This window comes from Scardinius erythrophthalmus (genome assembly GCF_964197995.2).
Source record: "Scardinius erythrophthalmus genome assembly, chromosome: 11".
NCBI classification, from domain to species: Eukaryota; Metazoa; Chordata; class Actinopteri; order Cypriniformes; family Leuciscidae; genus Scardinius; species Scardinius erythrophthalmus.
The window spans coordinates 44,482,362-44,495,235 of record NC_138231.1 but is presented as its reverse complement, the minus strand read 5'-3'; the positions used below and the strand labels follow the sequence as shown (position 1 = coordinate 44,495,235).

Sequence of the window (12,874 nt, the reverse complement as noted above, 5' to 3'; positions counted from 1 at the left end):
TCAGCGCTGAGTGACCCGGAGCCGCGCGGCCGCGAGCGCGCCTGCTTTATAAGAGACAGACAGTGGGCGGGGCCACGGAACACGTGGACACGCCCACAAACACGAGAGCGCGAATGTTCGCAAACGGTCATTTTCGTATGAAACTTTATTATTATATATAAAAAAAATCTTACCTAGGAAAACAAGTTTAGAGTTTTTTATTTATTCACAAATTACATAAATTAATTAGAAGTGATCAAACATTTCCATGTTTTAAAATTCCAAACAGATCTGTGCATACGTTGGAAACTTCTTAGCATACAAACAAACCCTTCTGTCATAACTTTATTGACATGAAAAACATGTCTGAAATTTTATTTATTTTAAACTACAGAACATGTTTTCATTTTATCTGAAAAACACTCAGTTTGAGGAAACAAAAAAGTGGATTGGCGAAGAATAAAACTTGTTTACGGTCATGTCGGGTAAAACTAATTCCTGTTGACATAGCACACATGTTTAAGAGTTGGCTTCTAGTTCACAAGCACATGATGTTTCAGGAATCAGACAGAACAGGAAAATCAGCTCTTCAGAAACACTCAGATCCTGACAGAAACAGCTTTAGTCTCAGGGGACACAATCACAATTTTCACCTGACATTAGGAGTCGGATTACAGGGGGTAAACATGACTTTAGAAAGATGGCAGCATCATTTCTGTATTTTTACACAGAGATTGATCTATCAATCCTATAGGTCTATTAGTTGACCTTAGTAATCTTTACAGCATTATATGCCAACGGTGAAAGAGCAGTGTTTTTATCAAAAGTGTGCATGCCTGTGACTCAAGAAGTATTAAAGATATTTTAATATCCTTTTATAAATTCGTTAACAATCATTTATTTTGGTATGTTCATTAATTAAAGGCCCAAATATGGTTCAATGCTAGAGATATGGAGATCTTGATGAGTACATTTTACACACCTTTAGAGGTAGAAACCCAAATGCGGGACACTTTGCATACAGCTGATTTATTGTGTTTATAGAGAAATGTCTGAACAACAAATAATACTGAAACTAGAAGTGTGTGTTGTTTCCCACAGCAGCACTGTCTCCTGCTGGAGAGAGAGACACCTGACACACTGATACCTGGAGTCTCTCTCCTCATCTGCACACTCTCAGTTCATCACACACTCGAGCCTCGCTGGGGTTTCAGATCCGTTTCTGATCCAGAATCTGTTCACACTGTCAGTCCAAAATCCATGTGTTTGTGAACTGAATCTGATCTGATCTAAACATGAAATAACACAAAAAAACTAACTGCGACTTAAATATCTGAAATAATGACAAATTAAGTCAGAATTGTAAGTTATAATGTAAGAATTGTGAGATATAAACTTGCAGTTGTGAGATAAAATGTCACATACGACCTTTTTATTCGGTGGGGGAAACAACTTCCAGATAGCACACATACATCACGGAGACGTCTATTTGATGTGCGTGTTTACATCTGGAAGACGTAATACATCTATAGGACGTTTCCTGTCAGATGTCAAATAGACGTCTAGAAGATGTCTTTAAGATGTAATGATTTAGAATGTGTTAAACTGACATCTTAAAGATGTCTATCAGATGTTAGTAAACAGCAGATGCTTTCCAGATGAGGTGATCTTTAACAGACATCTTGCAGATGTACGTGTGCTATTCATTTATGAAACAAATAGGTAAGAATAGGATTTGCTGAATACGATCGGACTCTAAACGGATCTGCACAGAAATCAGATTTGGACGGACAGTCTGAAGAAGGCTTTAGTGAAGTAACAGCAGTCTGTTCAATCACACACACACGACCTGAGGTTTGATCACGTGACTGAAGCAGCAGCGCTGATCATCATATTTCAGGGGCATGAGGAAGGAGAACACAGGCTGTACAGTAACAGCTCACACACACACACACACACACACACTCGCTCTCTCTCAAACACAAGCTAACTGAACTCAACTGAAGACTAGCTCAGTCACAGTAACAGTCTCTCAAAATATTTTATTGAACGATCTTCTCGAGTGTTGAACACAGGCTGATAACAGTGAAGCTTCAGATCATTATTTGTCAACTCTTCTGTCTGTTACCTCTAATACACATTTTCTTAAAAGTGCCTTAACACGTGCATATTTAAAAATCATGTTTAAAGCCAGTTTCACTGAGGAAAGATTATAACTACTATATGACCCATTTATCAGCTGAATGTAATTTAACAAATACACACAAACACACACTTCATGACACAGAGGAAGAGAGCAAGACTTTCACTATACTGACATGTCCAGTTTATGTTTATAAAATTATTCCTGTGTGATGTGAGGTGCAGTGATGATGATGATGATGATGATGAAGGTCAGTCCCATCTGGAGGTCTTCCTCCTCATGTATCTCTCTCTACAGTGATGATGATGATGATGAAGGTCAGTCCCATCTGGAGGTCTTCCTCCTCATGTATCTCTCTCTGCAGTGATGATGATGATGATGAAGGTCAGTCCCATCTGGAGGTCTTCCTCCTCATGTATCTCTCTCTACAGTGATGATGATGATGATGAAGGTCAGTCCCATCTGGAGGTCTTCCTCCTCATGTATCTCTCTCTACAGTGATGATGATGATGATGAAGGTCAGTCCCATCTGGAGGTCTTCCTCCTCATGTATCTCTCTCTACAGTGATGATGATGATGAAGGTCAGTCCCATCTGGAGGTCTTCCTCCTCATGTATCTCTCTCTACAGTGATGATGATGATGATGAAGGTCAGTCCCATCTGGAGGTCTTCCTCCTCATGTATCTCTCTCCGTCGCTGTCCACGGCCTCGTACAGCGTCTGGTCGCTCTCTCTGACGGCGTGCAGATACCCGATGTAGCCGACACACAGCGTGAGGCTCAGCAGACCCACGGCCATCACGGCCTTATTCTGCAGGACAGAGGAGAACAGCAGAGAACACCGTTACACAACATCATCAGAACACCGTTACACAACATCATCAGAACACCGTTACACAACATCATCAGATCAGTGATTAACCTGACCATAACGAATCACACAAAGTTATGGAAGCTTGTTTCCGCCACAGAATAAAACATTTTAAAAGATAATTGCGACGTTTTATCTCGCAATTCTGACTTGCGAGACATGAAGTCAGAATTGCAAGTTATAAAGTCAGAATTGCGTGATATAAAGTCAGAATTGCGTGATATAAAGTCAAAATTGCGTGATATAAAGTCAGAATTGCGAAATATAAAGTCAGAATTGCGAGACATAAAGTCAGAATTGCGAGACATAAAGTCAGAATTGCGTGATATAAAGTCAGAATTGCGTGATATAAAGTCAGAATTGCGTGATATAAAGTCAGAATTGCGTGATATAAAGTCAGAATTGCGTGATATAAAGTCAGAATTGCGTGATATAAAGTCAGAATTGCGTGATATAAAGTCAGAATTGCGAGATATAAAGTCAGAATTGCGAGAAATAAAGTCAGAATTGTGAGACATAAAGTCAGAATTGCGAGACATAAAGTCAGAATTGCGTGACATAAAGTCAGAATTGCGAGACATAAAGTCAGAATTGCGTGATATAAAGTCAGAATTGCGTGATATAAAGTCAGAATTGCGTGATATAAAGTCAGAATTGCGAGATATAAAGTCAGAATTGCGAGAAATAAAGTCAGAATTGTGAGACATAAAGTCAGAATTGCGAGACATAAAGTCAGAATTGCGTGACATAAAGTCAGAATTGCGAGACATAAAGTCAGAATTGCGTGATATAAAGTCAGAATTGCGTGATATAAAGTCAGAATTGCGTGATATAAAGTCAGAATTGCGTGATATAAAGTCAGAATTGCGAGATATAAAGTCAGAATTGCGAGAAATAAAGTCAGAATTGCGAGACATAAAGTCAGAATTGCGAGACATAAAGTCAGAATTGCGTGACAAAGTCAGAATTGCGAGACAAAGTCAGAATTGCGAGACAAAGTCAGAATTGCGAGACAAAGTCAGAATTGCGAGACATAAAGTCAGAATTGCGTGACATAAAGTCAGAATTGCGTGATATAAAGTCAGAATTGCGAGATATAAAGTCAGAATTGCGAGATATAAAAGTCAGAATTGCGTGATATAAAGTCAGAATTGCGAGATATAAAGTCAGAATTGCGAGATATAAAAGTCAGAATTGCGTGATATAAAGTCAATTGCGTGATATAAAGTCAGAATTGCGAGACATAAAGTCAGAATTGCGTGACAAAGTCAGAATTGCGAGACAAAGTCAGAATTGCGAGACATAAAGTCAGAATTGCGAGACATAAAGTCAGAATTGCGAGACAAAGTCAGAATTGCGAGACAAAGTCAGAATTGCGAGACATAAAGTCAGAATTGCGTGATATAAAGTCAGAATTGCGTGATATAAAGTCAGAATTGCGAGATATAAAGTCAGAATTGCGAGATATAAAAGTCAGAATTGCGTGATATAAAGTCAGAATTGCGAGATATAAAGTCAGAATTGCAAGATATAAAAGTCAGAATTGCGTGATATAAAGTCAATTGCGTGATATAAAGTCAGAATTGCGAGACATAAAGTCAGAATTGCGTGACAAAGTCAGAATTGCGAGACAAAGTCAGAATTGCGAGACAAAGTCAGAATTGCGAGACATAAAGTCAGAATTGCGAGACAAAGTCAGAATTGCGAGACAAAGTCAGAATTGTGAGACAAAGTCAGAATTGCGAGACATAAAGTCAGAATTGCGTGATATAAAGTCAGAATTGCGTGATATAAAGTCAGAATTGCGAGATATAAAGTCAAAATTGCGTGATATAAAGTCAGAATTGCGAGACAAAGTCAGAATTGCGTGACATAAAGTCAGAATTGCGAGACAAAGTCAGAATTGCGTGATATAAAGTCAGAATTGCGTGATATAAAGTCAGAATTGCGAGATATAAAGTCAGAATTGCGAGACATAAAGTCAGAATTGCGAGACATAAAGTCACACAACATCATCAGAACACCGTTACACAACATCATCAGAACACCGTTACACAACATCATCAGATCAGTGATTAACCTGACCATAACGAATCACACAAAGTTATGGAAGCTTGTTTCCGCCACAGAATAAAACATTTTAAAAGATAATTGCGACGTTTTATCTCGCAATTCTGACTTGCGAGACATGAAGTCAGAATTGCAAGTTATAAAGTCAGAATTGCGTGATATAAAGTCAAAATTGCGTGATATAAAGTCAGAATTGCGAAATATAAAGTCAGAATTGCGAGACATAAAGTCAGAATTGCGAGACATAAAGTCAGAATTGCGTGATATAAAGTCAAAATTGCGTGATATAAAGTCAGAATTGCGTGATATAAAGTCAGAATTGCGTGATATAAAGTCAGAATTGCGAGATATAAAGTCAGAATTGCGAGAAATAAAGTCAGAATTGTGAGACATAAAGTCAGAATTGCGAGACATAAAGTCAGAATTGCGTGACATAAAGTCAGAATTGCGAGACATAAAGTCAGAATTGCGTGATATAAAGTCAGAATTGCGTGATATAAAGTCAGAATTGCGTGATATAAAGTCAGAATTGCGTGATATAAAGTCAGAATTGCGAGATATAAAGTCAGAATTGCGAGAAATAAAGTCAGAATTGTGAGACATAAAGTCAGAATTGCGAGACATAAAGTCAGAATTGCGTGACAAAGTCAGAATTGCGAGACAAAGTCAGAATTGCGAGACAAAGTCAGAATTGCGAGACAAAGTCAGAATTGCGAGACATAAAGTCAGAATTGCGTGATATAAAGTCAGAATTGCGTGATATAAAGTCAGAATTGCGAGATATAAAGTCAGAATTGCGAGATATAAAAGTCAGAATTGCGTGATATAAAGTCAGAATTGCGAGATATAAAGTCAGAATTGCGAGATATAAAAGTCAGAATTGCGTGATATAAAGTCAATTGCGTGATATAAAGTCAGAATTGCGAGACATAAAGTCAGAATTGCGTGACAAAGTCAGAATTGCGAGACAAAGTCAGAATTGCGAGACATAAAGTCAGAATTGCGAGACATAAAGTCAGAATTGCGAGACAAAGTCAGAATTGCGAGACAAAGTCAGAATTGCGAGACATAAAGTCAGAATTGCGTGATATAAAGTCAGAATTGCGTGATATAAAGTCAGACTTGCGAGATATAAAGTCAGAATTGCGAGATATAAAAGTCAGAATTGCGTGATATAAAGTCAGAATTGCGAGATATAAAGTCAGAATTGCAAGATATAAAAGTCAGAATTGCGTGATATAAAGTCAATTGCGTGATATAAAGTCAGAATTGCGAGACATAAAGTCAGAATTGCGTGACAAAGTCAGAATTGCGAGACAAAGTCAGAATTGCGAGACAAAGTCAGAATTGCGAGACATAAAGTCAGAATTGCGAGACAAAGTCAGAATTGCGAGACAAAGTCAGAATTGCGAGACAAAGTCAGAATTGCGAGACATAAAGTCAGAATTGCGTGATATAAAGTCAGAATTGCGTGATATAAAGTCAGAATTGCGAGATATAAAGTCAAAATTGCGTGATATAAAGTCAGAATTGCGAGACAAAGTCAGAATTGCGTGACATAAAGTCAGAATTGCGAGACAAAGTCAGAATTGCGTGATATAAAGTCAGAATTGCGAGATATATAGTCAGAATTGCGAGATATAAAGTCAGAATTGCGTGATATAAAGTCAGAATTGCGTGATATAAAGTCAGAATTGCGTGATATAAAAGTCAGAATTGCGAGATATATAGTCAGAATTGCGTGATATAAAGTCAGAATTGCGTGATATAAAAGTCAGAATTGCGAGATATATAGTCAGAATTGCGAGATATATAGTCAGAATTGCGTGATATAAAGTCAGAATTGCGTGATATAAAAGTCAGAATTGCGTGATATAAAGTCAGAATTGCGTCATATAAAGTCAGAATTGCGTGATATAAAGTCAGAATTGCGAGATATAAAGTCAGAATTGCGAGACAAAGTCAGAATTGCGTGATATAAAGTCAGAATTGCGTGATATAAAGTCAGAATTGCGAGACATAAAAAAGAATTGCGTGATATAAAGTCAGAATTGCGTCATATAAAGTCAGAATTGCGTGATATAAAGTCAGAATTGCGTGATATAAAGTCAGAATTGCGAGATATAAAGTCAGAATTGCGAGACAAAGTCAGAATTGCGTCATATAAAGTCAGAATTGCGTGATATAAAGTCAGAATTGCGAGATATAAAGTCAGAATTGCGAGACAAAGTCAGAATTGCGTGATATAAAGTCAGAATTGCGTGATATAAAGTCAGAATTGCGAGACATAAAAAAGAATTGCGTGATATAAAGTCAGAATTGCGTGATAGAAAGTCAGAATTGCGTGATAGAAAGTCAGAATTGCGAGATATAAAGTCAGAATTGCGAGATATAAAGTCAGAATTGCGTGTTATAAAGTCAGAATTGCGTCATATAAAGTCAGAATTGCGTGACAAAGTCAGAATCGCGAGACATAAAGTCAGAATTGCGTCATATAAAGTCAGAATTGCGAGATATAAAGTCAGAATTGTGTGACATAAAGTCAGAATTGCGTCATATAAAGTCAGAATTGCGTGACAAAGTCAGAATCGCGAGACATAAAGTCAGAATTGCGTCATATAAAGTCAGAATTGCGTGACAAAGTCAGAATTGCGAGACATAAAGTCAGAATTGCGAGACAAAGTCAGAATTGCGAGATATAAAGTCACAATTGCGAGACATAAAGTCAGAATTGCGAGATATAAAGTCAGAATTGCGTGATATAAAGTCAGAATTGCGTGACATAAAGTCAGAATTGCGAGACATAAAGTCAGAATTGCGTGATATAAAGTCAGAATTGCGAGATAAAGTCAGAATTGCGTGACAAAGTCAGAATTGCGAGACATAAAGTCAGAATTAGTGCTGGGCGGTTTGACCAAAAATCAACATCACGGTTTTTTTCTAAATTATACCGGTTTCACGGTTTTTACCGGTTTTTTTTTTTTTTTTCAAGCATGATGGGTGTTAACCACATTTTCTACTGAGTGAGAGAGGAAATACTGCAGTAGATTTACTTATAATGCCCTATTTTATTGTCATGAGTGAATATTATAGAAAAAATCCACACTAATATTAATAATACAGGTTTGCAAGGCTGTTTACAAAGAGGTGCCAGCAGGACGCGCTTTAGGAGCGGCAGAAACAGTGGTTTCCCCGGTAACGGCTGTACACAAAGCAGCAACGCTCATAAACACTGCTTTATCAGGAAAGATAAAGAAAGATTCAATCGTAATAACAAAGAAACTTTTCTAAAGACCGTCAGTTCACTTCAGATACGTTAATACAGTATAAAAACACGCGCGCCGCGAGAAAAAAGACACTCTCACCCCCACACGTCTCGTGCCCATTCTAGTCAATGCTTGTGTTTCAGATCGAAGCTTCCCAGAAGCGGCTCTCCGCGCCGCTTCGCTAAATATAGGCGCCTAGTCTATTTTGACGCACCGCGTGGAGGACGGAATAAAACCTTGTCGCAGCTGTAATGCGCCGCAGACGTGTGTTGTAAATGAGGGGTGAGACTGTGTCGCGCAGCGCCGCGTTCCAATTAAAGCGACATACACCGGTATTGCGGTATATTAAAAATTCATATCGTAACAAAAATAAACACCGGTATTCGGTATGAACCGGTAAACCGCCCAGCACTAGTCAGAATTGCGTCATATAAAGTCAGAATTGCGTGACAAAGTCAGAATTGCGAGACATAAAGTCAGAATTGCGAGACAAAGTCAGAATTGCATGATATAAAGTCAGAATTGCGAGATATAAAGTCAGAATTGCGAGACAAAGTCAGAATTGCGAGATATAAAGTCAGAATTGCGAGACATAAAGTCAGAATTGCGTCATATAAAGTCAGAATTGCGTGACAAAGTCAGAATTGCGTGACAAAGTCAGAATTTCGAGATATAAAGTCAGAATTGCGAGACATAAAGTCAGAATTGTGTGATATAAAGTCAGAATTGCGAGACATAAAGTCAGAATTGCGAGATATAAAGTCAGAATTGCGTCATATAAAGTCAGAATTGCGAGACATAAAGTCAGAATTGCGAGACAAAGTCAGAATTGCGTGATATAAAGTCAGAATTGCGAGATATAAAGTCAGAATTGCGAGACATAAAGTCAGAATTGCGTCATATAAAGTCAGAATTGCGAGACATAAAGTCAGAATTGCTTGATATAAAGTCAGAATTGCGAGATATAAAGTCAGAATTGTGTGACATAAAGTCAGAATTGCGTCATATAAAGTCAGAATTGCGAGACATAAAGTCAGAATTGCTTGATATAAAGTCAGAATTGCGAGATATAAAGTCAGAATTGTGTGACATAAAGTCAGAATTGCGTCATATAAAGTCAGAATTGCGTGACAAAGTCAGAATTGCGAGACATAAAGTCAGAATTGCATCATATAAAGTCAGAATTGCGTGACAAAGTCAGAATTGCGAGACAAAGTCAGAATTGCGAGACAAAGTCAGAATTGCGTGATATAAAGTCAGAATTGCGAGATATAAAGTCAGAATTGCGAGATATAAAGTCAGAATTGCGTGATATAAAGTCAGAATTGCGAGACATAAAGTCAGAATTGCGTGATATAAAGTCAGAATTGCGAGATATAAAGTCAGAATTGTGTGACATAAAGTCAGAATTGCGTCATATAAAGTCAGAATTGCGTGACAAAGTCAGAATTGCGAGACAAAGTCAGAATTGCGAGACAAAGTCAGAATTGCGTGATATAAAGTCAGAATTGCGAGATATAAAGTCAGAATTGCGAGATATAAAGTCAGAATTGCGTGATATAAAGTCAGAATTGCGTGACAAAGTCAGAATTGCGAGACATAGTCAGAATTGCGTGATATAAAGTCAGAATTGCGAGATATAAAGTCAGAATTGTGTGACATAAAGTCAGAATTGCGTCATATAAAGTCAGAATTGCGTGACAAAGTCAGAATTGCGAGACAAAGTCAGAATTGCGAGACAAAGTCAGAATTGCGTGATATAAAGTCAGAATTGCGAGATATAAAGTCAGAATTGCGAGATATAAAGTCAGAATTGCGTGATATAAAGTCAGAATTGCGTGACAAAGTCAGAATTGCGAGACATAAAGTCAGAATTGCGTGATATAAAGTCAGAATTGCGAGATATAAAGTCAGAATTGTGTGACATAAAGTCAGAATTGCGTCATATAAAGTCAGAATTGCGTGACATAAAGTCAGAATTGCGAGACATAAAGTCAGAATTGCGTCATATAAAGTCAGAATTGCGTGACAAAGTCAGAATTGCGAGACATAAAGTCAGAATTGCATTATATAAAGTCAGAATTGCGAGACATAAAGTCAAAATTGTGAGACAAAGTCAGAATTGCGTGATATAAAGTCAGAATTGCGTGATATAAAGTCAGAATTGCGAGATATAAAGTCAGAATTGCGAGACAAAGTCAGAATTGCGTCATATAAAGTCAGAATTGCGTGACATAAAGTCAGAATTGCGTAACAAAGTCAGAATTGCGTGACAAAGTCAGAATTGCGAGATATAAAGTCAGAATTGCGAGACATAAAGTCAGAATTGTGTGATATAAAGTCAGAATTGCGAGACATAAAGTCAGAATTGCGAGACATAAAGTCAGAATTGCATGATATAAAGTCAGAATTGCGTCATATAGTCAGAATTGCGTGACATAGTCAGAATTGCGTGACAAAGTCAGAATTGCAAGATATAAAGTCAGAATTGCGAGACATAAAGTCAGAATTGCGTGACAAAGTCAGAATTGCGAGATATAAAGTCAGAATTGCGTGATATAAAGTCAGAATTGCGTGATATAAAGTCAGAATTGCGAGATACAAAGTCAGAATTGCGAGATATAAAGTCAGAATTGCGAGATATAAAGTCAGAATTGCGAGATATAAAGTCAGAATTGCGTGTTATAAAGTCAGAATTGTGAGATATAAAGTCAGAATTGCGAGATAAAAAGTCGCAATTACCTTTTTTATTTTTCACTCTGTGGCAGAAACAAGCTTCCACACAGGAAGTGTCCTGTGTTAGTAAAGTACAGGATTGTCAAGTACAGGATTGTCCTTTAGGATTATATTTATGGGTGTTTCTACAACTAATTTATATCACAGATTTATTTTTCTATTTTTATTAGAACGTTCACATTAAAATGTCCAGGGAACTTTTGTTTTATGTTTTCATTTATTTTTGTTCATATCTTTTATGTATAGATCATGTTTGATATTTGTCTCTGCCTTTAGTCTTTAAAATTCATCAGAAAGTTAATTACGTTTTTAAATCAAAACAAAAGGTAAAATAGACAAACGATTTCTGTATGGTGTGAAAATTAACAACGCTATTCTTGTGCAGTCCATCAGCTGAAGTGTTTTAACAATAAAATTAAAAACAAAAAGTCACTGTAACATGCGTAATAGATACTAAGTAATAGAAAATATGATAAAAAGCCGAAATTATGACACATTAAAGAGTCAAAAAATGACTGTCGTACTTTTTCTAATATCATAATTTCGTCTTAAAAGTTATAATTTCGATTTACTGTCATCATTTCGATTTCTTAATCTCATAATCATGACTTTCCACCTCATAAAAAACGACTTGTCATAACTTCGCACTCTGCGTCATAATAATGACTTTGAGAAGCGTGTGTGTTCCTCTGGTCTCTGTGTCGCAGTGAATGACTATAGCATCAGTAAGAGAGAGAAGCCCTGACTGTACAGTGCATTAGCAGAGGGAGCAGCAGCAGTGAGAGAAGCCCTGGCTGTAGTGTGTGCGTTAGAGACAGGTGAAGCCCTGGCTGTAGTGTGTGCGTTAGAGACAGGTGAAGCCCTGGCTGTAGTGTGTGTGTTAGAGACAGGTGAAGCCCTGGCTGTAGTGTGTGTGTTAGAGACAGGTGAAGCCCTGGCTGTAGTGTGTGCGTTAGAGACAGGTGAAGCCCTGGCTGTAGTGTGTGCGTTAGAGACAGGTGAAGCCCTGGCTGTAGTGTGTGTGTTAGAGACAGGTGAAGCCCTGGCTGTAGTGTGTGTTAGCAGAGGGTGTGCGGTCACTCGCCGGCCGGATGAAGAGCTCGGGGTTGACGGCGCGGAACAGAGAGGTGGTGTTGAGGCCGCGGAGGCCGGGGCTCCTGTAGCTGCTGTCCGGCGGCCGAGCGCCCGATCCCCCGCTGCCGCCGCTGCTGTCCTGCGGGGGGGTCACCATCTCCTCACACACACACACACACACACACACACACACACACACACACACACACACACACTCACGCGGAGAAATCACAGTCAAACACACACTGAACGATAATAACACTTCTTCTTCGAGGTCTAACGGCAGCTCTCATCCACATCGTCGCATTACCGCCGCCTGCTGGTCTGAGGTTAAGCCACTTTACTTAAGTCACCGTCCCTCTATCTGCTCTATCTATCTGTTCTATCGCCTCTCTTATCGCCCTCGACCCTCTGTGTCTCCTGTACCCGAGTCACGTGTCACTCTGTGTCCTTCAGGAATGAGTGATCCGCATGACATTGAGGTTCAAGATCACACACACCTTGACCTTCCAAGACGAAGGACACCACAGCGCCCTCGGGTGTCGATGAGTGTGAAGGGGGTTTATTTATTTTTTACAATAATGTTATGATATCTTTACTCATGAATATAGCTGCATTTTAGCATATATCCCTCGCCAACATCAAGATTGAACCCCCCGCATCAATCAATGGCTTTATATTGTGTATCTAAATGGAGCTAAAGCCCGTAAGAGAAATATTTATATTGACATCTTATT

The 12,874-nt window shown here is 38.3% G+C and overlaps 1 protein-coding gene across 1 annotated transcript; it reads right to left on the bottom strand.

Annotated features, from left to right (window-relative positions):
- Window positions 1-2,001: 2,001 nt before the first annotated feature.
- Window positions 2,002-12,416, bottom strand: smim8 (small integral membrane protein 8). The gene is made up of 2 exons (XM_081377875.1): window positions 12,148-12,416; window positions 2,002-2,931 (listed from the first exon to the last, which is right to left on the bottom strand). Exons 1-2 carry the CDS (start codon window positions 12,292-12,294, stop codon window positions 2,773-2,775), a joined length of 306 nt encoding a protein of 101 aa, XP_081234001.1. The 5' UTR covers window positions 12,295-12,416; the 3' UTR covers window positions 2,002-2,772.
- Between the last annotated feature and the right edge of the window lie 458 nt (window positions 12,417-12,874).